This window comes from Electrona antarctica (genome assembly GCF_951216825.1).
Source record: "Electrona antarctica genome assembly, chromosome: 2".
NCBI lineage: Eukaryota > Metazoa > Chordata > Actinopteri > Myctophiformes > Myctophidae > Electrona > Electrona antarctica.
This window is the reverse complement of record NC_136807.1, coordinates 37,180,455-37,207,984: the sequence shown is the minus strand read 5'-3', so window position 1 is coordinate 37,207,984 and position 27,530 is coordinate 37,180,455. Positions and strand designations below refer to the sequence as shown.

The window sequence follows — 27,530 nt, the reverse complement described above, 5'->3', positions numbered from 1 at the left end:
AGATGGCGTCGAGCGGAGGAGACGGAGAACACGAATGGACAGCGGCTGTCCGACCGCTTTTATCTGCTTCGTATACGGCTTTTGAAACGAAAGAGCTACCTCAGCTTATTGGATCTATAATAAACAGGTATTCTATTACATGTCAGTGAAATACGGGCCGCTGTTTACTTGGATATCAGCTGTACGCACCTGCAGTCAGCTGGCTAGCTACCTTGCTAGCTTGTTAAGTCAACTTGGATGACTAACATTGGGTAGCTGCTGTTTGACTGGCAGTGGTATACTGACGTTAGCTGCCGTGCTAGCTAACTAACTTATAAGGCTTATAACGCCTATACTCTCTGGTAACTCGCAAGCCAATTGCGAACAAGACACGGTCAACATGTGGCTGAGACTGAAGTTGCATTTAAATGCCGTGGCAAATGTTAACTTACGTTTGTAAGAACGAAAAATTGCTTTATCATTAGCAAGCTAACACAAACAAGCAGCTAGCTAATGGGCCTTGGACCCAGCTGCCCAACGTTAGGTAAGTTGCCAAGGCCCAGGAACAGCAACACAGTTTCATTAACGTCACTTTTAGAGTATTTAACCCGGTTAGCATACCGAGACAGCCACATGGATTGTTGTTGGCCTAATATTGTTATGTTAGCGTTGCAAATAAATCATTAGGGTGTTGGCGAGTCAGTTGACGGTCATCAGGTGTGTGGGTGGTTTTGGTTGGACGGAAAATGTAGGCGGAGACCAGGGTTCTCGGATATTGGAATAAGACGAAATGATTAACTTTACATTGGCGATGTTAAGAGAATGGATCACATTATAGAGTGGATGTTTGGAAGTTTTGTATGCGGATACTGCTTATTGATAAAAGGGGTGGTGCAGCACTAGTGTCAAACTCGTGAGAACGTGGTTGATTATTGTTGTCGGGGCCAGTTGTCAATGTCAACAGCAGGGATTAGGTTCAGTGATCTAGTCCTGAATTTTGCCTGAGAACTCTTTGTACAAGCATTGTGTACTGTACTGTGTGAGCTGCAGTGCTGTCTGTCTGCTTAGCAAACGCATACACCGTGTGCATCAAGTCAATTCAGACAGGTCACTTAGGTACAGTGGGTTGTCATTTGACACCCCGAGTCAGATAGTTAATCATGAACTGGCCAGCTGGGTGAATTGAGATGAATACAACTGGGTGTACGTTCATTGTAACCTGGTTGCTATGCATTACAGATTGTGAGGAATAAATTAGTTCCTGAATTGTAACCTTTTCAAGCATTAGGCCATTCGCCCATGAAACTAACTAAACGTTTACTAGACTATTTGTCATCTAGTCTCCTGAGCCAGACTGTTGCCTGCCACAATTTTCAAACGCTTCCTTCATACAGTCTGGAGCACAGAAGCTCTGAAAACGATGTGATACCTCCTCCCCGCTTCTATTTTGTCTTTTGCACCAATTTGTCCTTTTTTTGATTGATTGAAAATTGTATTAACAGTTTGCAGAATTACAGTACATTTCAAGCACAAACTCAATAGAAAGGCTGTTAACTGTGAGTGGACGACCCAATTAAGCATTACACTTGTTTACAACAGGGTCCACCATGTTCAATTCATCAAAACATTAAGAGGCGTACAAATAGACACTTCTATATAGACAAAGAACAGTACAGGAATTCATCATAATGGAGGTAAAAAGGGAAAAGAAACAATATAATATAATATAATTCAAAATACTCAAAGCCTATATAGCTTGCTGCATATCAGAAATGGGAGGTGTAGTTCCAGACTATACTTTAAAGCTGCGTTCAGAGTCAGACCTGAATATATATATATATATATATATATATATATATATATATATTCGCCTCGGTTTGTCCAGTTTGTACCGCACCAGCTTTACTGTAGTACATAGCAGACTGAGACTGTGGAATAGTTGTATGGCTACGCAAGACTATTTTGTCATCAGACATGCATGCCAAATTCAGGAAAAATCTAACACACACGCACTCGATATTAAGGAAATTCATTTAAGACAATCTTAGACTGGTACCCTTTTTGGGCACCAGCCTACTCGGGAACAATGCAAGTTAATTGATGTAGTCGTATGAAATGTTGACATATTATATTGGCTAAGCAGACTACAAACGTGACTCAAAGCTCAGCCTAATAATCACCCATAGTCATATAATTACTTATCACCAGTCACCACTTAAGGTGACTACTTAGTTCATCCAAACAGCCTTTTTTTGGGTGGGTATTGGGTAGGCTATAATTTCAAAAGGATGTAATTCAGAACTTCGGCAGGGGCAGGGCCTCTCTGAATTTATTTCAGCTGTTCTTGCACCTAATACATGTTATGACTAGCAGACAGACAGATGGATAGAATAGGATACATACATACATACATACATACATACATACATACATATGTATAGTCCCCAGTGAATAGGCAGGTTGCCCTTCACTGGTAACCTTACTTTGGATTTTTAATATATTAAGGTATTATAGGCTGGGATTTTACAAAAAAGGCCTCTTTTAAATACATACAGACATACATACATACTTATAAGGTATGCCATCTGGTGGCTAATGAACCAAACACACATTCTCAGAAGTTGGAGCAGTTTTAGAGGACCCACTTTTAGGCCAGTGCAACAGAGCATGCTTTTGCCTTTTTTAAAACCTTACCCATTTTAACCAAATACATACATACATACACACACGAGAAAGCAAATCAAATATAAATGCCTGCTTATTACTAGACCTGAAATCAGTAGCATAATTATTACCCTTCATGTGCCAGGCACACAAGCACAGACAAAAAAGGGGAAACATTCTTTGAGTGTGCAAGTGCTGTGACTAAAAGTATTGTTCCATGCATGATTGTCAAATCCGTGTCAAATATGATATGACACACACAGGGGTTGACACTAAGGTCTCAGAGGCACTTGGCTGTCGGGAAGGTCATGTTTTGCGCACAGGTCATGCCCACTTGCCTGAAAAGTAAATTGTGCTTGTAGAAAATATTGATGTTGAATCCAATTGATAACTGCGAGTGGCGACAGTCACTTTAAGAAAAAAAAACAACTGCTAGTTGTAAAAAGGTTGCATTGTTCTTCATGAATAGCCAATAATATTTAATGAAGACGGCATTCACTTGCTGGTCGGGCAATCTGAAATCAAACTCCACTTGCCTGAACTTTTATTTACTTGCAACGGCCAGTCGGGCAACCGTTAGTGTGTCAACCCTTATCACACATGACATGTGTCACACATGACGTCACGTGTGACCTCTGATCTGATACATGTTTTCAGCCTTGGAGTACTATGGACAGAGATTACTCCTGGCATGCTGTTAAAACTAATATATAGATTGTTTTTTATGAAAATATCCATAAAAGTTTGATACAACCACTTCAAACTACTAAAACCTATATGGTAATTATTTATTAATTATTATATATGATAATGGACATTTAACAGTACAAACAATGTGTTCTAATTGTCATTTGCAGTGAATCTGAGATTCTTCATCATGACAAACAATATGAGCCTTTCTACTCATCATTCGTGGCACTATCTGCACATTACATCACCACAGTATGTGGACAAAGTAAGTATCAGTTTCATTTCCTCATTGGTATTCTGTTTTCTCACTTTTCATTTTAAATGTGAAACATGGTGTGGCCTGAGTGGTGTAGGGGTAAAGTTCATGCTCATGTCGTGGAGACTGGGGGTTGAATCCTAAACAAAATCCTCCCAACAAGTGGCTGTGTTTGTGTTCATGGGTGGGAGGAACCCAGGGGGGGTGGGCCATCTTTCACTGCCTGCATTAGCTACTCCAGGTTAGTTGGGGTGCTTGTTCAGCATGGAATGGAACTGTGGGAACGCATGCAGAGTGTTCCTCTGCATGCGTAAATGTGCTCACAGTGAAATTGTCACTGTGAAAAGAAACGGGGGGTAGTAGTGTCACGTGTAATGGGCGAGACGTAGTTGTCTGCACCCTCCCCAAAACAAAACGGTAGGGGTTAGCACTTAGCAGTGGGATTTGGGGTTGGTTACCTGTTACCTATCCACTTCGTGCCTTGTGGCACATAAGGCCTTAACATTTGGGGTATCATGACTAAATTGGATGGAAAAGATGAATACAAATATTACCATCTGTATGATAAAAGTATTCATTTGTGCTCCTATAAATACACATTTGTAAAACAGAACAGTTTTGTGAAAATTATAATTCATTCGTGAGCTTTTTTTTTCTTTCCAGAATTCATAATGGCTATACATATTTGTTCCATTAAACAAACCAAATTAACCTAAGGTTAATTAGGCCAATCTATCTATTCTGTTCACTTAATATTCTGTTTATTATTGTAGTTCCCAGGAATCAGTTGCTGTCGGTAGCTGCAGCATGCAAAGTACTGATAGAATTCTCCCTGCTGAGGTTGGAGAACCCAGACGAAGCATGTGCTGTGTCACAGGTAAGACAAATGAACCCCTTTAACCAAATCTGGCTAATGGAGGATAGTGCTGTGGCTGTATTGATGCTAGAAGAGTACATACATGAGCCCTAGCATCCCTATTCTGGACATATCATAATAGGTGAACATTCGGAAAAAAATGTGTGAACAATAATAGGTATTTGATTTCTTGCACAATTACAAGCAACAACAACATAATGGTGGAGTGTGCAGGTGCAATCTCACCTCAATCTGAGGTCTACATGCTCGCAACGCTCTGAGCTGTTTTGAGCTTGTAGATGGGGTAGTATTTTTGCAATTTGACATACAATGATGTATGTAGAATCATGTAACTGTTGAACTTGACAGACAATATGGGATTTACCCTTGCTCTGCACGCTTTTATACCAATGTTATTTCCCATATATCCACAAATTTACATGTTAACATGTTGAATACAAATAAATGCAATATTCTGAGTTAAATCAAACTGGCATAGTATAGCAACACAACAAAACAATTACACAGTTTAATGTACGCACATAAACCAAAATGCAATCCACGATCAGACAGAGTTAAATGGTAAACTGTTATAATGGGAATCTATTTTGACATTAGCCTTTCTTTAATTTAAAGTTGAATGAATTTAAACTATTTATGTTGTTTCTTCCTCCCTTAAGAAACACCTGATCCTTTTGATAAAAGGACTGTGCACTGGCTGCAGCAGACTAGACCGCACAGAGATCATTACCTTCACTGCTATGATGAAGTCCGCCAAGTTGCCTCAAACTGTCAAGACGCTTTCAGATGGTAAGTCTGCTTTAAAAGGATTTGCAAAGGTTAAAAAGCAACACTGGCCTACAGATGCAAAGAGCGATAACATGCCAGAGGTCATGGCAAACTGTGGTAGTCACAACAAATTAAAATATACAAGTATAGCAGCACTATCGTAACTGCCCATGACAACAGTTTCGTGTGGATACGGACTGTACTTTTCTCAGACTAGGTAGGGTAGTTAGTTGGCTTTATAGAGCAGTATACTGTGTATGTCACAACATTACTGGCAATGTAGTAATTTGTTAGTTCATAATTATGGTAGAGCAAACAAGCAAATTATTCAGAAGTAGAAAAGATAAACCACACTGCGAAATTCTAAATTTGGGTCTACAGTAAAAGCTCGGGACCACAGGCTTTGATGTTGCTAAAGTCATGCCAGTAAGGGTTTTGTCTTCTTTTTAATATGGGGCGGCTGTGGCTCAGGAGGTAGAGCAGGTCGTCCAATGATCCCTGGGTCGGCGGTTCGAATCCCGGCTCCCCCTGTCCACATGTCAGAGTGTCCTTGGGCAAGACACTGAACCCTACATTGCCTCCAATGAGTTGGTCGGTGTGAGCTTGCCACCAATGGTGTGTGACTGGCAAGTGAGGACGCTGGCGTCGACTGTTCGGCGTGTTCGCCTCCCAATGTATGAATGAATGAACCATTGTAAGGCGCTTTGAGCACTTGGAAAAGCGCTATAAAATGCAATTCATTATTAATATAACAGTGGAAGACCAGAAGGAGCTGCCCAGTGCTGTGAACCCAGAGCTCCGACAGAAGGAAGTGCAAATGAACTTCTTCAATCAGCTGACTTCGGTTTTTAACCCTGACCTTACCACCATCTTGGCCTCTCCGTCAGCAGCGCACATGCAGGTTTGTATAATCCATGCATGAATCAGCTGCTCATTGCAATTAATTGAGCCTCCATAGTGAACCAAAGTTCACAGCTAGTCTTGTCCAGCTCTGTTTTACTTGCCAGCAAACTCAGCTTTAATCTCTCTCATAGCTTGACCAAGTAATTATTACACTGAAGTTGCAGTAATCCATTTTAATGTCTGTTACCTTTAACATAATCCTGTTCCCCCCTTTTGTGCTTACCTCACTACATGTAGGCTGAGAGTGATTGTGATGACCAAACGACAACAGATCAGGCCATTCAGGCCAAGATGAAAAATGCCTTTGTCTCTCAGAATGTGTCAAGCTTACAGGAACTAGGTGAATAGATCTTTGAGTTTCATTTATTATATTTATTTTAAATATATCAGTACTACATGAACAGTGAATTATTTTCATGTTAATGGTTAACTGTACTTGCCCTGGCTAGCACCTAGTGAAAGTACTCCCATTTTTGTTCATTTTTAAAATTCTGTTCATTCCTTATGATTTATGTGTTCAGGTGGGTCTGAGAAGTTGCTACGAGTGTGCCTCAACCTGCCCTACTTTCTTCGCTATATCAACCGTTTCCAGGATGCTGTATCAGCCAACTCATTCTTCATCATGCCTGCAACTGTGGCTGATGCCACTGCAGTCCGCAATGGGTACGTCAAGCAAATTCGCCATGTCTTTGTTTGCTGTTCCCTCTGTCCTGATGATTCATTAAGTTCTTAGTTGGGAAAAATAAAAGAAGAAATTACATAATCAGATACCGAAGGTACCAATGTCCTTAATTGTTCTGTACTTCCGTCAAAATCCGTGTTCAGGTTCCATTCACTGGTGATTGATGTGACTATGGCTTTGGATACACTGTCCCTACCGGTCCTGGAGCCCCTGACACCAGGCAGACTACTAGATATGACCGTATTGGCTCTGAGCTGTCTCTATGCTGGTACGTACTGTAGTAGTAACTGGATTTAAGCATAACCATCACTATCTTTTAATGAAAACTACTAAGGTTGTCGGTCTAATGACAGTTGTCCCAATAGTATGTCTAAACTAAAGCCTGTACCCGTTAATTTGACCTGTTCTGTCAGCTGTCTGCTGTTGTATAGCCTGCTGTTGTATAGTTGTATTAACCTGTTTTTTTTAAACCTTTTCTTCAGGTGTCAGTGTGGCTACTTGCATGGCCATTTTGCAGGTAGGCAGTGGCGTGCAGCTTCGCTCTGCCTCTACAGGGACAAAGGAGGAAGATTATGAAAATGATGCAGCCACCATCGTCCAGAAATGTGTGAGTATTTCCACAACAGATTTATGGCATTGTTTACTGGTTCAAACAAAAGAACACAGATTAGCCTGCTAATTCAGATTGCATTGGTCATATTGGCCAATGCAGTGTTTTTTTGCATGGTAGACGACATGGAAAAAATAAATAAGTTCAATATTTGTGTTTGTGAACAGCTGGAAATCTATGAGATGATTGGACAAGCCATCAGTAACTCTCGTAGAGCGGGCGGTGAGGTGAGTACTGTACCATAAAGCGCAGTGCATGCAGATCAGAAACTGTTAATTTACCATACTGTATCAACAATTGATTGCAGTCATCTGTCAAAACATGATTTCAGATTTTCCTTTTAAGCCCTGAACAATTCTAGTAATGGTGGTGGTAGTAGTAGTAGTTTAGTTACACGCTATTTTCCTTTTTTGTTTTCAACAGCACTATCAGAATTTCCAGTTGCTGGGAGCCTGGTGCCTGTTAAACAGTCTGTACCTGATCCTCAACCTAAGCCCCACTGCGCTGGCCGATAAAGGTAAAGAGAAGGATCCTCTGGCTGCACTGCGTGTTCGGGACATCGCTGCACGCACCAAAGATGGAGCTGGGTCCCCTAAACTTGGCCCTGGGAAAGGGTGAGAGTTGATATATACTCCCATGAATGAAATGATATGATTACATTAGTCAGACCACACCTGTCATGTCAGAGTTTGGGGAGTCATTATGCTAGCTAGGTATGCTAACATGAGAAAACACTTCTTTGCTTAGGAGAGTATCCCTGGCTCTGCTTACATAAACCACGTAGACATACTAAGTCCATCTAAGAAGCACAGTACTGGAGGGGGCAGTGCTAAAACAGCTCTTCACTATGCAGACATGGCCCCAAATTGCAAATTGTTAGTTTTTTCACTGTGTTGAAGCCAAATATATTGTTTTTTGTAAGTAAGTACCCTTGCTGAGCCACACCCCAATCCAAACCTTGATGCTGAGAGAAAAGCATTGGGTATAATTTGTATAGTCTGCCCCAGTGTAGCAGAGTGGCTCACAAGTCATAACCTCAGCCTGATGGCCTAGTATCTCCCCTTTGGCTTAGTGGTTAAGATGTTGGCTTTCCACGCGGGAGACCCAGGTTTAATTCCCGGTCATTACGATGGTGCCGGAACTTGTTTCCCTGTGGTCAAAAAGGGCGTGAGTGTAGCAGAGTGGCTCACAACCTCAGCCTGAGGGCCTAAAGAAAGTCTAATATAGGTTAGCAGTGGCTCACAAGTCACAACCTGGTGGTTAAGATGTTGGCTTTCCACACGGGAGACCCGGGTTCGATTCTCGGGTGTTACACCAGCCTGAGATTGACCTCCAACCTCCCAATCTCAGGCACTCTAACCACAAGGCTATCGAGTTGGTGATTTGTGTTTTACAGTTAGGATCACTTAGTTGTCATTGATGAATGATTCTTTTTTTCAAAGACACCAAGGCTTTGGAGTTCTGTCTGTAATCCTGGCTAACCACTCCATCAAACTCCTGACATCGCTTTTCCAGGACCTTCAGGTAGAGGCCCTGCACCGGGTAAGCAACAATCAAGTGAGTTGAAGTGTAGTCTCGCAGCCAGGTAATACGATGGATATCTAACGTCTGATGCATATTATTGGTGGGCCTGACCACCTGTGATTTACTGAAATGAAGTCTGAAATGAATTTATAAATTAAAGGATAATTCTGGATTGGCCGTTTTCTTACCTTAATCTGACTGTTATAAACCAATGACGAGTGGTACAGGTGAAAAAAGAAATTACATAACATCCACAGAGCAGCTCTGACCGTGCACGCTGGGTCTTGGGGCTAAATCGTTTTTTTTTTTTATTGCTCTGAGAGACAACACATCTGTCTTTCATAATGAACAAAGTAGTTGCACAGTGTTTTGTCCCAAAAGGGCTTCTGTAGCAATCCAGAATTCTCTTTTTTTGCGGTGGTGTTGCTTACCAAAAACAGCCATACAGCTTGTAGATTGGCTATTTTTGGTGTGCAAAACCATCATTCAACAGAGTAAGTTAAGCATTGATGTTAGGCCCACCCAAAAACATTTTAGAAAATGTTACAATGTTACAAAAATCACAAATAACCATTTAAGTTTCCTTTTTATCCTCTCTTCCCAACAGGGCTGGGCCAGTGATGGACCCCCAGCTGAGCTCAACATCATGGCTCAGAGCACCTCCATCCAGAGAGTCCAAAGGCTCATAGACTCTGTACCGCTGACCAACCTGCTCTTCACCCTGCTGTCTACGTCATACAAGAAGGTAGTCATTGACAAAGACCGGAACATATCATTCTCTCCGGACATTGTGTCCGGTAAAAAAAATTATGTCAGAGGGCAGCCCTACAGTCATCATGCTGACCTCATGTCCTTCGTCCATCAGGCATGTGTCCTCCAGCGCCAGAGGAAGGGTTCAGTCAGCAGTGATGCCAGTGCCTCCACTGACTCAAACACCTACTATGAAGACGACTTCAGCAGTACAGAGGAGGATAGCAGTCAAGGTAATGAGCGTTATTCTGTATGATAATCTGATGCATGAACACTGTAGCAGGCAGCCATCCATACTGGAGAAGGATGTGAGGTTCATGCTACTAGTCTCTGCACTTGGCTAATTGTGAAGGACTTTGGATAAAAGCATTCATCAAATGTTAAACAAAGACAATGGACTTGATACATTTTCCCCTGTTGTTGTTCATCACCATACTGATCATTTATTCAATGCAAACAATCATAATCTGCTCTATATACAATACACCTTAAAATACAATTCTGAATGTGTTACTTGCTGTTATTTGATGCTCTTATCCAGGGTAACTTGCAATCAGTGGCCCATTTATGGTCTCAGCCAGTGGTGCCTGAGATTACCTGCTCAGACAGTCAGATACATGTATGCCCTTCATCTGTCCTATCTAAGACTAAAATGCATATAACATGGCCTTATGTTCCTAATAACAAGGTGTGTGTCTAAACTTGTGCTGAAAGTACAGTCTTCTCCTGTGTTCTGATATGAGCGCAGTGTTAGGGCTGAGATGCATCAAGGATGCTTTGAATAGCTTAGGCTGTGTAGGACAGGCTATATGAAGGCTGTGGGAAAGTGAGTAATTGACTGAGTCAGGCCACCTGGTGGCAGCCTATAGAAAGGTCGGTACATTCATGTCAGACTGAGGGACTATTGTTCCAAAGTTTTTGAGTTGACTAAAACACAGACACAGACACACACACACACACACACACAAAGAAAGTCATCACTAAAACAGTTTTCAAATTAGCGGTCTTGATGGCAGCTGTTTGACTCGGCAGAAAAAATGTTTGATTTTGTCACCGTAACCAATGGGGTCTGCAAAATTGGCGGTCTTGACCACTTTCATACTAGAGAATAATTGGCACAGTTCTGTGGACTCATTCTGTAATAATAATAATAATAATATTAACAAAGTACTTGTAATGATGTTATAAATTTCACCTCCATGATGATGTTGTAAATCTCACCTCCCGCAATTGGTTGTATAGCATTTTGGAATAAAACTCATTCATGTGTCTAAAGAAATGCATACAGACACAAACACATGCACACACACACACACACACACACACACACACACACACACACACACGTGCGTGGGCAACAAATGCATACAATGGGACACCACACAAGCAGTCATACATACAACAACACTGACCCATATTGTTGTTGTTGTCACTCCATTGCACAATGCCAGTGTAGTTGACAGTGTCTACTATCTCAGCAGAAAGAAGAGAGGAGAAGACAAGTGCAGCTTGTGTCTCAGGTCAGCAGTTTTCTGTCCTCAGGTCAAAGACTTGGTGTTCACCTCACTTTCCTAGATTGATCTGTTTTTCTTTTTATTTATTTATTTTGGTGTATGTGACCCACAATTTAGGCTTTATGCTGTGGCCATGTTTAGTTTAGGAAAAGAACAGAACTACAGATGAGCAGGCTTTAGCAAGATGTCTCTCACGGCTGGGAGTAGCTGGGAGTAGTACTGTGAATAGTTACCAGTAGGTTCATGTGTGTAGGTAGTGGTACTCATTCTTGGCTTGATAGGAATACTTCATCAGACTATTTTCCGCAGTCTTCTGTAGCCAATTCATACTGATTAGCCACTGCCATTGACTTCCAGTATCCATTACTTTATTATAAAACAAACCTAATCTCCCAGTTATATTTTCTCTGGAATGTTTTCCTCCATCAAACATATACAGTAGAGTGAGAAGAGTTCTTTATTCCTTCAACCTTTTTCCGTGCGTTACTTGTACGTTTACGTTTATTACATAATGTTTTCCAGTTTAACCCATTCTGGACGGGAACCCCTTTTGGTGTTTTACCCCATCATGCCGGGAACCCATTTTTGGGTTCTGTACAGTATGTACAGTATTCAAAAATGTAAAATTTTGATGCTGCTATATAAATATTTGAAGTTTTTCAGAAACCTTCAGAGGATTTAGAGGCGTTTTTCGAATCGGCCTCAGGCCTAAATGGGTTAAAAATCAATTATTTTCAGTGAACATTGTATTACAAAGAATGAATTATTCATTTTCACATGCTGACTTTTGGGGAGCAGAATAGTGACGCCTGAAGAGTTAATTCCTATCAAAGCAAGAATGAGCATAAACGACCCTTCAACATAACATCTCATCTCCCGGCTGTGCTTTGAGCCATAGGCTTAAACACATGATTATATTTCACGTGATGCTGTTGTCTTTATAGTAGATGTGAATATTCTTTATGAACTAAATCACTGTCACGGATTGTCCCAAGTGTTGCGTCCGGTGTATCAATCAAGTATTATATTAGAGGGTTGTTGTTGGATTTTGCTTGTGATGATCCAGATGGGAGTTAAGGATTAACCTGCTTTCAGATCATAAATAGAGGCTTTATCAAAACCGGTATTTACAATATAACCACATACTGTACCCTGGATAGCTTCAGAATGCATATGATAAGCTGTAAGTCATAACGCATCGCATTGTTTAAAATGCATATGATAAGCTGTAAGTCATAGTCATTACACATCGCATTGTTTAAAATGGAGGAATCGGATTATTGATATTTGCAATGTCTGTTTATGGAAAACGAGTTGAGTTTAAACCGAGTTGGCTGCAGCTCATCTGTGTATTGCATTGTGTAGCCGATGCACAATTGTGGAAGGGAATTGGGCCAATGATGCTAGTGTAATTTCTTATTTAATCACATTTGACAATGGCCCGAAATGTAATAATGCCATTGAAATCTTAATACAAATGTATTTATGTATTTGGACAGCATCAAATACAGGTCACAGAACATGTCGGAGCTAGAAGCTAGATTCTAAAGCATTAGTGATGGGTTGTTTCTATGTTTTTTTTTTATAAAGATGCTAGATAATTTTTACACTAACTGAAGTAGAAGAGCCAAATTATTGTTTTCAGAGCAATATGAGCATGTCTGTATGCAAACATCTAACATAGAGGGTGTGTGCGTGGCATCATCATCATACCCGGAAGTTATGTGGGAATGCCTACTGAGTGGCAAAAAACTGCTTTCTGGCCTTGACAGCCCATACATCTAAACAGAAAAGTCCTATCTGATTGCATTAAACGTTAAACCCACTTTGCCACTCCATTTGCCACTCACTTTATGCATGCACATACCCTCTATTGTGATAGGCACTCACTGTGCTCACTGCTTTTGCCCTTTAAGTGGATATTACCCAATTAAATGTCAGTCACAGCCCTTAAGCTAATAGCAGACTTTGGCACTTTGGTCTACCAGCCGCACTGCATTGTTGGTGTCACAATCAACATTGTGTCATTAATGTTTGGAGCATATACATTTATTTATGTTAGGGAATGCATTTTAATGATTTGCGTGTCATTTCAGATGATGACAGTGAGCCTATCTTGGGCCTTTGGTTTGAAGAGACTATCTCTCCAACCAAAGACAAAGTGGCTCCACCACCTCCTCCACCACCTCCACCCCTGGAGACATCCCCTAGACTGAAGAGCCCCAGCAAGCAGAATACAAGTGAGAACGGCAACATCTTGGCTGGCCGTAAGGACCCAGAGCTGGTGAGGCATTGAACACTACATTTATTTTTTAAATGTATTATTTTTTATTGAGTACAATGTACAACATGCTTCTTGACAATTCAAAACCCTAGACATAGTCCTCAAACAAATCAAAGAGGGACAAAGGATTGGTTTCTCAATACATTAGGCATTGTATTTAGGTTTTAGCAGTGACATTGTAACTCCTCCCACACAAAGGTTTATCTTTTTTCCTTCACACCATCCACATACATGCATACGCATTCGTGCATAGACTCTCTCACACACAGGTTACCTATACCACGAACACTGGCAAAACAATAAAATACAAACCTTGTTTACATTTTACTATAAAACTAACATTATAATTACTCAAATGCTGAATAGTTGGCTATTGAGGGGTAATAGCATTTTGAATTGGTTTTATATTATTTTATAATAAAACTCAAAGTAAAAAGCTTTTCATAATGTTAATTTCTGTTGTGAAGGCACATAGGCTTTTTTCCGTTACCCGTTTCCTGTTATAAACTCTGAATACCTCTACAATTCATTGTTGTTTATTTTCCTGTTCCTCAGTTCCTGAGTCTGGCATCCAGCATTCTGAACTTCATCACCACTTCCATGCTGAAGTCTCGGAACAACTTCATTCGCAACTACCTGAGCGTGTCTCTTACCGAACAGCACATGGCTACATTGGCCAGCATCATCAAAGACGTAGACAAAGATGTCAAAGGTTGGTCAGAAAAAAAGCTGTTTATAGTTAAACTACATTGACACTTAATCTCCATATACGTATATATATATAATGGATTTCTTTAAACATGGCTGCTGCATGCTGTGTTTTGCAGGGTCCTCAGATGAAGTGTTTTCCCTGGCGCTTTATCACTTCAACCACACCCTGGTGACATCAGACCTCCCATCCCCAGCCTTGCAGGTAAGAAATTAGATGATTTACAGCAGGTTACTTTTACGCCAAAAAGAATGGTAGTAGAAGGTTAACCTTTGTCTACAGTACACCCAGGCTTTGTCTTAAGTTGACAACAGTACAGCACGGGATCTATAACATTTTATCACATTATCACATACAATAACACATCAAGTAATAATAATTTGATGTTGTTAATCAATAATACCTCTCAAAGCACAACATTGAGGTGAAACTGCAACCATCATCCTCGTTATCCAACAAGAGCTAAAGTGAAGATAAGTTTGGATTGGCTTACAGCCGTATTGTTGTTGTCCCTTTCAGACCACCCTTCTTCAGCAGCTGGGAGTTGCCCCCTTTTCAGAGGGTCCATGGCCTCTCTACATCCACCCTCAGTCCCTCTCAGTGCTCTCAAGACTTCTGCTTATATGGCAGCATAAAGCCAGCCTGCAAGGAGAACCTGATGTGCCCGAGTGCACGAAGGTTTGGGAAAGGTACGCTATGGCAACCAGTACTCGCTCGTATAAGTCACTCAAGTCAATGATGTACCACAAATTTGCCCTTACTGACCTGTATTTCATAAATCTGCAGCTCCAAAAGTACAAGTTGATTCGCTTGGTGGTTCATGGCACTTCTGTCCTAAAGTATTGTATGTACATACTCTGAGATGCTTAGAACTAGAGATGCACGGTATTGAAATTATGACTGATATCCGATCTCCAATTATTTGCAGGGACATATCGTCCGATACAATTCCAATACCAATATATTATATTTATATTGAACTCATTGCTGAAATTTTCATTTTGCTGGTGAAAGTAGATGGTAATCCCCCCTCCCAACTAACAAAAGAGAAATATTAGTCTCTTCGGCTAATATTGAAAACCACGACACTGATCAACAGCTTGTGCAGATATCTTTTACATTTTGGAAATTCATAATCACAGACCCACCGTCCTGCCGGTCCCACTGAACCACCATTGACGTTCAGTCTTGCCCAAATAAGGAGCTGTGTGGAGCAGGGATTTCAATATCATTGTCATACTAATGATATCGGACATCTTCTGGCGGAGATATGTGTTGCCCTGAGCGCCGTTTTCTAGTTTACTCTTCCTTTCACACCTTTCCCAATGCTATCTCACAGGTTTCTGGGAACACTGAAGCAGCACACCATCCAAGGCTCCGTTCACGCTGATGAGGACCTCAACGTGGAACACCTGCAGCTCTTGTTGCTGCTCTTCCACAACCTGTGCGAGCGGGGCCGGCGCACTGTTCTCACATTAGTCACCCAGGCCGTACAAGAGGTGGCCCAGAGCAAGGACACCCAGTTGAAGGCTGTACCCCTCAACCTGGCGCGCCTGCTTTTGGTGTTGGATTACCTGCTGCAGCACTTCTCCAAGGCACCCATGTACCTGTTTGAACAGGTTTGAGTCCTATTGTTTTTTTTGTATTCATTTATTCTCTCCGCCAGGCCAAAGGCAGGAGGGAGATCATGTTGGGGTGCATACTTAGTTTAGACTAGTCATTGGTTAATCATGGGTTAGGTTTAGGTGTGCTGCCCTGTGGGAGGTTAGGTTTAGGGTGAGGGTTTGAGATAGGTTGTAGTTGTAGGACTAATGACTGGTCTAACCAATGACTAGTCTAAACCAAAAACTGAGTACTGCACCCCCCTGTGTCTATCTGTCCATGGCCAGTCTCACAACCAATAGTCAGACAACCAATAGTCAGACAGCCAATACTCAGACAACCAATAGTCCTTCAGACGGGTCTGAGTTTTGGGGATGCACACGCAGATTAGACACACCAACGGACCGACATGTGGAAACAGTCAGACAATACGGACATGCGTTCGAACATGCGCTGCTCCCGTGCTTGCGGTTAGGGTTTGAGGTAGGGTGTCGGTCTACTGACAGTCAGACCAATAGTATGTCTAAACGAAAGCCTGTACACCGATTTGTTACTCAAACAATTTGTCAAATGTAATTGTGATAAGGTCTGCAATGTTAACTTCCCCTTTCTTGTATTCACCCATTTGTTGGCTTGGTTGTTTTATTACATAACCAATTCCAGCACTGCAGTTCACAGAAACGACTTGTAATTGAACTAATCCAAGTTGTGATTTCCAGGTACAGTACAATCTTCTCACCCCACCGTCCTCTGGGCCAAGTTCTGCTCAGGATGGAGGCAAGCGGAACAGTCTCCCACTCTACTATGGGTTTAAGGAGGTTGAGGACAACTGGGCCAAGCACTGCTCAGCAGGTAGGACCAGTGTAGGACAATGTTTGAAAGTTAGTTGTTTGTAGTTCTGTTAGAGTTCAGGTTTTAACGCAACCAAAACTAATCCTAGTTGAACAGTATTAAAGTCTTGCATGTTCACACACCAACCATTTTGAACTTGCATCATGTTTATATTGTCATAGAGCCTCATTGTTGGTGAATATAGCTAGTCTTGGAGCTGCTAGTAGTGAAGGTAATAATTGCATACATTTCCCTCTCGTAGATTCCACCACACAGCCTAAGTTCTACTGCGTACTGTCCCCCGAGGTGTCTGAAGACGACATTAGCAGACTAGACAGCAAGGTGAGACTCCATCTGTCATCTTATCTAGCATAACATTGTTTTTATTCATTATGTTGAATGAAATGGGAAAATATTTATAATGCTGTGATGAAAAGGTATATTTAGTTACATTTACATCGTATCATGAAATATTAATATAAGTAGTTCCCTGCAATATATCCATCCATATCCTTTAATTTCTGTGTGTAGGCATTTGGACACTGTCCTTAAAGGTTTTGATTTTCTTCCAGGTATTTCCCAAGCTATTTAATGGTGCAGTGACATATGATGGACTTTACTCGATGCTCATTTCGCTCCTGGCAGCGGGGTCTCAGTTTGACACAGCAAGGAGACAAGAAAACAAACCAATCACTCCTATGGTGAGAACCACAATATGGATACAATTATTAACCATCACTATTACCTTAATTATAATGTGTGTATAATATTTATTTTTAACATAATTTCACTAGTAATCTGAGTTTGTGTGTACTTGTGTGGCTAAGAGATGTCAAAACAACATTATTTGTGTTGGGTAACAAATGTCATCTGTAATCTACTGCCCATCTGCTTAACAAGTTGGGGTATTTCTCTACTGCAGGAGGCCTGCTCCCTTCAGTACTACTTCCTGGTGCTGTGGAGGATTCTGGGAGTGCTGCCGCCCTCCAAAGCCTACATGGAACAGCTGAAGGAGGGCTGCAGTGACCCAAGTGAGAGTGACATCCTCCACACCTTACGGTGGTCCTCTCGTCTGCGTGTTCCCACCTATGTGAACTGGATCAAGGTTTGGACTTTTAGCTTCTTGATAGCTTTGTGGCAAATGGCTCAAGAAGATCAATTTTAACAGTAAAATCCTTTGTGTTATTTAATTCAGAACAATGTACAAATAAAATAGACAGTTCCATTTGTACACTCAGAGTTAAATTAACAATGGGAATTTTATTGGGGTGCATATTACCGGTTTGGGGACCCAGATTTAAATTGTATTTATCACTTCACCAGCAAAGCTTTCAGTGCTACTGTAAATCTTTTTTGTGTGATGGTCCTCTTTTATGTTTTACTAATGCCATGTTATTAATTCACAGGAAAACTTGGTCAAGCAGGGGATGAAAGCAGACCAGGCTGCCTCTCTGGTTGAGACGACAGCAGCCAAATGCAGCACTGTGAAGTACGATGTAGAGCTAGCAGAGGAATACATCGCCCGGCAGGTAAGGACTATCACAATGTTGGTGACAACCCAGGTATTCACTCTTATCGTTTCCTAAATCAAGCACAAATTTCTTCCTGTGACTTCCTAATTTTGCAGATTTCGTCCTTTTCCGCCGTGGACCCAAGTGTGATCCTGCCGCTTCATCAGGTGCCCTCCCTACAAGCTATCTATACACTGGATGCGGTCATTTCCAAGGTGCAAGTGTCTCTAGATGAGCATCTGTCCAAGGTGGCCATAGAGGCGGACACCCTGAAAGCCTCTGAGATCACCAAAAACCTGCTGCCTGCTACGCTGCAGTTGATTGATGTATACACTGCCTTCACAAGGTGAGATAAGAAATTCTACATTCTTTGGGGTGACGATTTCTTCTACCCTGTAACCATTACTAGTACATTTCTCTAAAGCTGCTGTACTGGTTGAATTTGTCTGATAAAATTCTGAATTTTAGTTGCATGACCACTTGTTAAAATAAGGAAAATATAGTTTTAGGGCCCTATGTTTGCCAGTGCTAAACTTCTTTTCCTTTTTTACTATATTGAAGAACATTTTTGAATAGTTCAAATCTACAAGCTCACAACGTGTCGATCGGATCGGATAGTTGAACAATTCTAAAATGATTTGAAAATGGTACAAAAAAAAGGCAAAGAAGTTTAGGGATAAGGCGAAAATAGGGCCCGGGCCCGATATTTGTAAATTAATGAATTCACACTACAAACCTGCCTTGACTCATCCAAACCAGGTCTTACCTGCTAATGAGTCTCCCAGAAGAAGGAGAGAACAAGCTGACAGATGCCAAACTCCAAGGCTATGCAGCAGTTCTCTCCATCGGCTCCACGCGCTGCAAGGCCAACACGCTTGGTACGTACAGCCTGGTTCACACTGTTAAAATATACTTTTGCTGATCAGTAGAGCAGCACATCTACAGCTAAAGTTATCTCAGTTTGTGAGTTATTTGACAGTTTGTGAGATATGATAATAATTAGGCATTCCCCCAAAGAACAATTGTAAAACAAATACATTTTAATTGTGAATTTTATAATTGTCACTAAACCACATTATTCTTACCTTTTTTATAGTTTTATTTTATTTGAGCTTATGAAAATCTTCACACACCATTTTAACATGAGCTTCATTTCTGATACATTGTCACAGGTCATAGTGTGATGCAGAACCTGCCTTCAGCTGTGCAGACGTTGTGTGAGACTTGGAATAACATCCACACCAATGAGTTCCCCAACATTGGATCATGGGTATGTGCAGAAATAGTTCCTGCTTTTCTTTTTCTTTTCTTTTTTGTTGCTTTTGGCTTTTCTGTCTTTATTGATAGTTTAAAGTGAAGATTGACAGGAAAGAGGGAGAGAGAACGGGAGAAAAATGCAGCAAAGGTTGTCATGTACGAGACCCGAACAGAGCCAGAGTCTATATTATGTGGCATGTGCCTGGACCACTAGGCCGCCAGGCGCCCCAAATAGTTTCTGCTTTAACTGGGCTGGGCTGTGCCTGTTTATAGTCATTTTGGACCATTACACAGCACCTGCTGGAAATCCTGGACTCTGGATCTCTGGATTTATTTAGTTGAATAAACCTCAACCTACAGTATGTGCTGGGCCCCACTGCTGTGCCTTGAGGGTATTGCAAGTGGGCCCCCAACTAATTGGCAAAACGCTAAGATTGTAATGATAATATCACAAGTTCACAACATTAACATTAAAGAATGTATGTTTAAAAAAAAATACTTCAAAACTTTGAAAGGAGTTTTTATTGTGATACCAATAAATAGGAACTACAATTATTATGGAAATTACTACATCTGTTCTACATAAACATTTGGGCCACGCAGACGTTCTCAACAAGACCACAAATGTACAACCACATCAATCAGCACGATGGCAGACTAAAGGTGGGCAGTTGACCCTGCTGGTTGATATTACTCCTCCAGGTTCTGTCAAAATCCTGCAAATCGTTACACAGTATCTCTATAGTCATGTGTCCGATATTTCATATTCCATCCTAATTGGCTAACATTGGCTTCCAAAGTTTGCAGGATTGGCCCGTTTTGCCTCAAATCATGAACGCAGCGTGCAATTTATGTGAAATCTTTCACACACTTTCCTACTGAGGAATAAATCCCACCCTTTTCTCATTGGCCTGTTATAGTGTCACCAACAAGGCGTAAGAAGAAATGGCACCCTTTTCACATTGGCCTATTATAGCGCCACCAGGAGGCCACAATAACCTGACCTGGCCTAGTGGAGACCTGTGCTCCTGAGGGGCACTTTTCCTAGTTAGCCACTCTGCAGTTCTGAAACTGGTATCAGTCATCTTGACATTATTAAGAGGCTTGTCTCCTCTTTCCTCCTCAGCGTAATGCATTTGCCAACGACACCATTCCATCAGAGAGCTACATCAGTGCCATTCAGGCTGCTCACCTAGGGACATTGAGCTGCCAGTCCCTGGCCCTGGCCTCCTCTCTCAAGCACATCCTCCTCTCGCTGGTTCGTCTCACTGGGGACCTTATTGTGTAAGTGTCTGTTCAGCACCTCTTCCAAACCTATACTAAACCTATACTGTATGTTGATAAACATCTCCCTGCTCTTTATCCATTTTTATACACTTCAACAATACACCAATCGAAAAGCTTTTGTCACTCCAAATGTTTGTGCACGTCTTTACAGCAATCGACTACTTTGGAAATTGGAACATATACTGTACAAGTTGGTATTTTGGCTACAAGGTTGTCATAGTGACTTTTTTTTAATCTTGGATAATATTTCTCCATCACCTCAGCACTGAGGAGTTGACCCCCTCGCAGGTGGTGCGCACACTGCTGCCTCTTCTCCTGGAGAGCAGCACGGAGAGTGTAGCTGAGATCAGCAGCACGTCACTGGAGCGCATCCTGGGTCCTGCAGAATCAGACGCCTTCCTGGCCCGCATCTACGAACGCCTGGTCACCGGCTGTTACAACATCATCGCCAACCACTCGGACCCCAATAGGTAATGACCTGGATTTTTAGCCCATCAGACCTCAGAAAAGTGTTCCCAATCTTATATTGGTATCGTATTGATTTTTAGCAGCGTTTTTCCTTCTGGTTTGAGAACAGCTTATCGCCCACAGGTTTATGATCCCCCTGTAATAGTTTCAGTCAAATTGGCTGTGTAGTCAAAATGCAAATCTTTATGGTGGCCATACAATTCCAATCTTTCTTATTTCAGTGGTTTGGATGAATCAGTGCTCGAGGAATGTCTACAATATCTTGAAAAGCAGCTTGAAAGCAGTCTCGCCCGCAAGGCTATGGAGGAATTCTTCTCATTCAGGTAACTATTTAGACCACAGCACTGGGCATTTACCATTTAATTGATTTCTGATCGTTATCGATCAATTGTGAGAAATATTCCTCACATGCTTAACTCATGTCATTATAAAAGACGTTCACATGTTACATTATAGTTTGATTCCACTGCTTCATTTTTTTTTTTGTTTGTTTCTTTCCAGTGGTGAGCTGGTCCAAATTATGATGGCAACAGCCAATGAGAACCTATCTGCAAAGTTCTGCAACAGGGTGCTGAAATTCTTCACCAAACTTTTCCAACTCGGTAAGCTTACTCTTATTGAAATTCTGTACATTTGTGGGAAATTCTAATCCTAGAAATTGTAATACTGTGATGTGGTGCTCAACAAAAACAAAATGTGTTTTCAACTTAAAAGTGTTGATTCTACAAATTCAGTAGAAAAGTGCATCATACATGCCGAGTGATGCTTTTCACAGGGGTTGTGTGAACTATAAGTTGGTTACTAAAAGTAAATAATATGGTGCCTCAAGCATGTAACCTCTCACCGTGATGTATTTGCTGTCGTCCCCAGCGGAGAAGAGTCCAAACCCCAGCCTGCTCTGCCTATGTGGATCCCTGGCTCAGCTGGCGTGCGTGGAGCCATCACGCCTCCAGTCTTGGCTCACACGCATGACAGCCACCCCGCCCAAAGACTCAGAGCAGCTGGAGATTGTCCAGGAAAACCGACAGCTCCTGCAGGTGCTCACCACCCATATTGTGCGTGACAACAGCCAGGTGGGAGAGGGAGTGTGCACGGTCCTCCTCAGTACACTCATACCCATGGCAACAGACATGCTTGCCAATGGTGACGGAACAGGCTTTCCTGAGCTCATGGTCATCATGGCCACTCTGGCCAGTGCTGGCCAAGGGGCCGGTCACCTGCAGCTGCACAGGGCTGCTATTGATTGGCTGACAAGATGGTAAGCAGTCAGAAATGGTGCAAATTTTAGGGTGGCAGATTTGAAGAATATTGTTGGTACATATGAAAATACAACACTAAATAAATAAAAATTTAAAAGAAAATATAGATAAAATAAGGGATATATGCAGTATGTAGGTGATATATTTTACCCCACTTGATCTTAGCCAAAAGAAAGAGAAGCGATTGGTGATTTATTTTTTCATAACTAGATTCATCGTGCAGGTGTGTAAAAGTGCAACATTGGGTATATTCTATAAATATAGGTCCAGTTTCTATACACAATTACACATGCTTTAGCAGAATACGTTTGTCAGCCGTATTTGCACAACAATGTTTTCACCTACTAACTTAATTGAAACATCAAATATTTAGACTGTTAATGTGTATAACCAAGATCTAACTTTTGCAGCAAGAAGTATTTGACCCAGAAGAATGTTGTGGAGAAAGTGAGCGCAAATTTGACTCAGGGCAAGGTAGGTTATTTAGTCCAGCACTACACTGTTAATCTTTTACAATACCTCTAATGGTTCAATCAATTCCCATATATTGTGGTGTTTGTTTAACATCTCAAGTTTGTGTTCTATTCTGCGTTCTATATGTTCAGCATGCCAGCATGCTGGAGTGCTCGTGCCACATCATCTCCTACCTGGCTGATGTGATGAACGCCCTGAGGCAGAGCAGTGGCCAGGGCTCCTCTGCTCTCCTGGTGGAGGGCGAGGAGAAGGCCATGGAGGTGGACTCGGACTGGGTAGAGGAGCTCGCTGTGGAGGAGGACGATTCTCAGGCTGAAGACTCTGTAAGAATCGCTAAACTCAATTTGTCTTGTCTGCCTGCATCGGCAGAGTCATGAAATAACATGATTAAAATGGATATTTTGAAATTGTGTACGAAAAAACATTCTAATGTTTAAAAGTAGCATGTAAATGAATGTGGAACATGTTTGTGTTGCTTTGATAGGATGAAGACTCCTTGTGTAATAAACTCTGCACCTTCACCATCACTCAGAAGGAGTTCATGAACCAGCATTGGTAAAACACATGATTGAGATCAGATCCTTTTTTCCCTTTAAGTGTGTTTATATTGTAAGTGTTTTTCTCAGCATTTCTGTAGTTCTGCCATAACCGAAACAGTTTTTTTTTTTACCTGTTCTGAACAATTTTTCCAACACAAATTGTAGTATCCTCATAATAACTCCACTCTTTTCTTTCTTGTCCATTTATTTACATACAAGGCTGTGTAAGGAAACAAATCAATGAAGATGTAAGGTGTTCTGTCTTGGCTTTATCGTGCAGACCCTTCACCTGGTGAAGGATTTAGCTTAGTTTGGAGTCCTAGCCAACCACGGGCGCCCAGCTCAGTCTTCTGCCTTGCTCCTCTTGTTCCACAGGTACCACTGTCACACATGTAAGATGGTGGATGGGGTAGGTGTGTGCACAGTGTGCGCCAAGGTCTGTCACAAAGACCATGAGATCTCCTATGCCAAATACGGCTCTTTCTTCTGCGACTGCGGTGCCAAGGAGGATGGCAGCTGCCAGGTGAGACCGAATACCTCAGGTCACCATGGGAAGAGAACGACAGCGGTAACTTTGGCTTGCAAATCATTCCCCCATTCATTGATTTCCATCACAGTCCCATTTCATTTGATCAGGGTCCTAGCTAGTGTCACACGTTAAGGTCAGATTTCATTCAGAGAAATTCTTACTAGAGTGCTAGTCTGAGGTCTACATCCTCTTTCTGTGTTTATAATTTTGCTCTGCTTAGTGTACAAAGTTGTAAATGACATAAAATAGCCACTACAATGTTTACATTCATGGCTATGGCATTCTGGAGATCTCTCCGTCTCCTTGTGCCTTTTAAAATAAATTACATCTGTTTTGACTTGATGGTTGGTTGCCTTAATTCACAATAATAGCTGTCATTTCTTGTGTAAAAAGTCTGATAATTCATGATCTTATTTATCATAGTTTGAATTGTAGTTTGAATTGCCATCTAGCACATCCTCACACACCATCCAGTTGACCTGCCTTTTTATCTGGTTAATCAGAAATGTTTAAATATAGTCAAGACAGCAAAACAGAGATGCTAACGTAACTATCCATGTATGAAAAGCTTGTTTGACACAACAAACTGTGTACATGCATTTCTTTCTACCATATTCCTCTCGTGACTGGCCCCTTGCCTTCTTGGTCTCGTCATCCCTACAGGCCTTGGTCAAACGCAGCCCAAGCAGTGGAATGGGATCCACCCTCAAAGAGTCGTCGGCGTTCCAGAGCGAGATGCGAATGCCCGAGAGCGCCATTCGCCACCAGAATGCCTCGCCCTCCGACAAGGGAAAAGTCACCATCTGTGACGGCAAATCTGGTGATGAGGACAGGCCGAAGAAAAGCAGCGTGTGCAAGAGCATCGAGGGCTGCCAGGAAGAGCTTCTGACACAAGTGGTGAGGGGCAGGGTCCTTGTATATCAGTCCGAGTCGTGCAAGATTTCTGTGCATGTGTGTGTGTGCGCGTGATTTCTTTCTTTCACTGTCACTCTGTGCAGCTTCTCTCTGTTAGTTATTAATCACTGTCTCTCTGCTTTTCTTTGGTGACTGAAAATATTGTCCAGGCTGTTATAGATACTGTAGAATATATTGCTAATCATGATCAGTAATTGGTCCACAACCACGTTGTCTTCCTGGTTCGCATGAGTCCAGTCTTTTGGCTCTCTTTGACTCGTCCTCTTCTTCCTACATTCCAGCTGGGGTCGTCCACTGCAGCAGTCGTTCTGGAAATGATCATCTTCCTGATGGATGCCATCCAGACAAACTTCCAGCAGGCGTCCGCTGTGGGAAGCAGCAGTCGTGCCCAGCAGGCCCTCAATGAACTGCACACCCAGGACAAGGCTGTGGAGATGACCGACCAGTTAATGGTATGATGACATAATGGGTATTGTTTGTGCTTTTTTTGGATTCCATGTCATTTGTCAAATCATTGTAATTCTTGTAGTATTATGAAGTTTGTTTGATATTTACACCAAAATCCATAATCGTTCCACCCCTAACCATGGATGATGTTGAAGACTAGATTACAAAGGGCGCACATTAAACGAATATTGGTCTCCTTAGTGAAATGTCCTGTTTATTCTCTAAGGTGCCCACGCTGGGCTCCCAGGAAGGAGCCTTTGAGAATGTGCGGATGAACTACAGCGGTGACCAGGGCCAGACCATCCGGCAGCTCATCAGTGCCCATGTCCTGCGCCGTGTGGCCATGTGTGTCCTGTCATCCCCCCACGGCCGCCGCCAGCACCTCGCCGTCAGCCACGAGAAGGGCAAGGTGTGTGTGACTGAAATCAGTTGTTAAACCATTAAGACATGAGGCTGATTCTAAATCCTGACAGTTTTCTGAAAAACCTCATGTTTCTATATCAGTGGTGCTCAAACTATTTCATGTCAAGGACCCCTAGAATTTTATGTATTTGGTCGCCGACCCCCATCTGAAAATATGTTGTTCCAGGGACCCCCAGAAGCAAAGATTTTAGTTAAAAATGAAAGAATATATATTCAAAGATTTGTGCCACATTTTCACGATTTTTCAAAAATAGCAGATCTACAAGCTCATACCCCGGCACCGAGTGCCGCACTATGAGCTTGTAGATCTGCTATTTTTCAATAGCTAAAGTATAACATAATGCTTAAAAAAACAAAAGGGTTTCCCATCCTGAATGGGTTAAGACATGAGGCCGATTCTACAAATGCCGTCTAAATCAAGTCTTTTTAAAAATGTTGCAGATGTATAAGCGAAGCTTGTGTATCTGCTATTTTTGAATAGCCAACACAAAAGACTAAAATGACACGGATGCTTTTCTGTCAGTGGTCTTCATGGATCTCTAAGAAGCACTAAAGAGGATATATTCAAAAATGTAACTGCTCTTCAGTTACAATGAGAATATGCTATGGATTCATTCAACTTGATTGCATTTCAGGGTTATTTCACCTTTTAAGTTTATTTCAAAGCATAGACTCATTAGCCTGGAATCCAGCCCATAGACCCCACCCACTCCATGAGTGAAGCTTCAGGAAGCTTCAGTCTGATAATCAGGCTATAGACTCATATTACTTTCATAAACGTACATATAGCGAGCTCCTTAACCTAGTGTTCGGTTTCCCAAGGTCTGATATCCCCTTAAATCTTCCTTTTTTCCTCCTGTTTTTCCTCTACTTGACAGATAACGGTTCTGCAGCTGTCTGCCCTCCTGAAGCAGGCTGACTCCAGCAAGAGGAAGCTGACACTGACCCGCCTGGCCTCGGCACCCGTCCCTTTCACCGTCCTAAGCCTGACAGGAAACCCCTGTAATGAGGACTACCTGGCCGTGTGTGGTCTCAAGGTCAGCTTTTACTCATGGATTCATCTAGATTGATTTAGATGTTGTTCCCCCGACCTCACTTTCTCTGCATCAATCTCCTCTCCACTCACAGGACTGTCATGTTCTGACGTTCAGCAGTACAGGCTCTGTGTCGGACCACCTGGTGTTGCATCCACAGCTAGCCACTGGCAACTTTATCATCAAAGCTATCTGGCTGCCTGGCTCTCAGACTGAACTCGCCATCATCACAGCTGACTTTGTTAAGGTATGTAGGATTTAGTGTACCTTTAGCCTTACTAGCAGCAGAGTTTCCTAAGTACAACTACACTATATTGGTCTTCTACTGGCTGGATTGCCATGGAATTCAACATTTCAAATTTGTAACGTGCCGATTATCTTTGTTTCCTAATCCTTTGTGATCAGATCTATGACCTGTCTATGGACGCCCTCAGTCCCATGTACTACTTTCTGCTCCCGAGCTCCAAGATCCGGGACGCTACGTTCCTCTTCAATGAAGAGGGGAAGAACACCATCGTCATCATGTCCTCGGCAGGCTACATGTACACCCAGGTCATGGACGAGTCTAGCAGTGCCCAACACGGCCCATTCTACGTCACCAATGTGTTGGAGATCACACATGAAGACCTAAAGGTTATTTAACACTAGTTTCACACCAACTCTGAAATATTGGCTCTCATCTGAAGTTTTAGAGAAGCAGAAACTGCTCCTTGCAAACACCTCAGCCATAACTAATGTACTGAT

At 41.9% G+C, this 27,530-nt stretch overlaps 1 protein-coding gene across 5 annotated transcripts in view; it reads left to right on the top strand.

Annotated features, from left to right (window-relative positions):
- ubr4 (ubiquitin protein ligase E3 component n-recognin 4) overlaps positions 1–27,530 on the top strand; it is a 61,451-nt gene continuing 33,921 nt past the window's right edge. For 2 of the 5 annotated variants that reach the window (XM_079530168.1, XM_079530166.1), the window contains exons 1-43: positions 1–127; positions 3,501–3,598; positions 4,363–4,466; positions 5,126–5,255; positions 5,990–6,135; positions 6,375–6,477; positions 6,659–6,800; positions 6,963–7,087; positions 7,302–7,426; positions 7,597–7,656; positions 7,853–8,043; positions 8,872–8,986; positions 9,561–9,698; positions 9,819–9,936; positions 11,182–11,223; positions 13,314–13,501; positions 14,057–14,213; positions 14,329–14,414; positions 14,730–14,899; positions 15,550–15,829; positions 16,532–16,664; positions 16,906–16,985; positions 17,216–17,344; positions 17,566–17,748; positions 18,050–18,172; positions 18,271–18,500; positions 18,914–19,032; positions 19,327–19,424; positions 20,538–20,695; positions 20,962–21,168; positions 21,388–21,489; positions 21,668–21,768; positions 22,037–22,424; positions 22,836–22,899; positions 23,031–23,222; positions 23,384–23,454; positions 23,814–24,006; positions 24,631–24,864; positions 25,164–25,334; positions 25,556–25,738; positions 26,631–26,789; positions 26,881–27,033; positions 27,192–27,419. In XM_079530168.1, coding sequence (XP_079386294.1) covers positions 3–127; positions 3,501–3,598; positions 4,363–4,466; positions 5,126–5,255; positions 5,990–6,135; positions 6,375–6,477; positions 6,659–6,800; positions 6,963–7,087; positions 7,302–7,426; positions 7,597–7,656; positions 7,853–8,043; positions 8,872–8,986; positions 9,561–9,698; positions 9,819–9,936; positions 11,182–11,223; positions 13,314–13,501; positions 14,057–14,213; positions 14,329–14,414; positions 14,730–14,899; positions 15,550–15,829; positions 16,532–16,664; positions 16,906–16,985; positions 17,216–17,344; positions 17,566–17,748; positions 18,050–18,172; positions 18,271–18,500; positions 18,914–19,032; positions 19,327–19,424; positions 20,538–20,695; positions 20,962–21,168; positions 21,388–21,489; positions 21,668–21,768; positions 22,037–22,424; positions 22,836–22,899; positions 23,031–23,222; positions 23,384–23,454; positions 23,814–24,006; positions 24,631–24,864; positions 25,164–25,334; positions 25,556–25,738; positions 26,631–26,789; positions 26,881–27,033; positions 27,192–27,419 — 6,342 coding nt within the window. In that variant the 5' untranslated portion in view covers positions 1–2. The remainder of the gene's footprint in view (positions 128–3,500; positions 3,599–4,362; positions 4,467–5,125; positions 5,256–5,989; positions 6,136–6,374; positions 6,478–6,658; positions 6,801–6,962; positions 7,088–7,301; positions 7,427–7,596; positions 7,657–7,852; positions 8,044–8,871; positions 8,987–9,560; positions 9,699–9,818; positions 9,937–11,181; positions 11,224–13,313; positions 13,502–14,056; positions 14,214–14,328; positions 14,415–14,729; positions 14,900–15,549; positions 15,830–16,531; positions 16,665–16,905; positions 16,986–17,215; positions 17,345–17,565; positions 17,749–18,049; positions 18,173–18,270; positions 18,501–18,913; positions 19,033–19,326; positions 19,425–20,537; positions 20,696–20,961; positions 21,169–21,387; positions 21,490–21,667; positions 21,769–22,036; positions 22,425–22,835; positions 22,900–23,030; positions 23,223–23,383; positions 23,455–23,813; positions 24,007–24,630; positions 24,865–25,163; positions 25,335–25,555; positions 25,739–26,630; positions 26,790–26,880; positions 27,034–27,191; positions 27,420–27,530) is intronic. The other 3 variants (XM_079530169.1, XM_079530167.1, XM_079530170.1) reach the window with 3 other exon arrangements.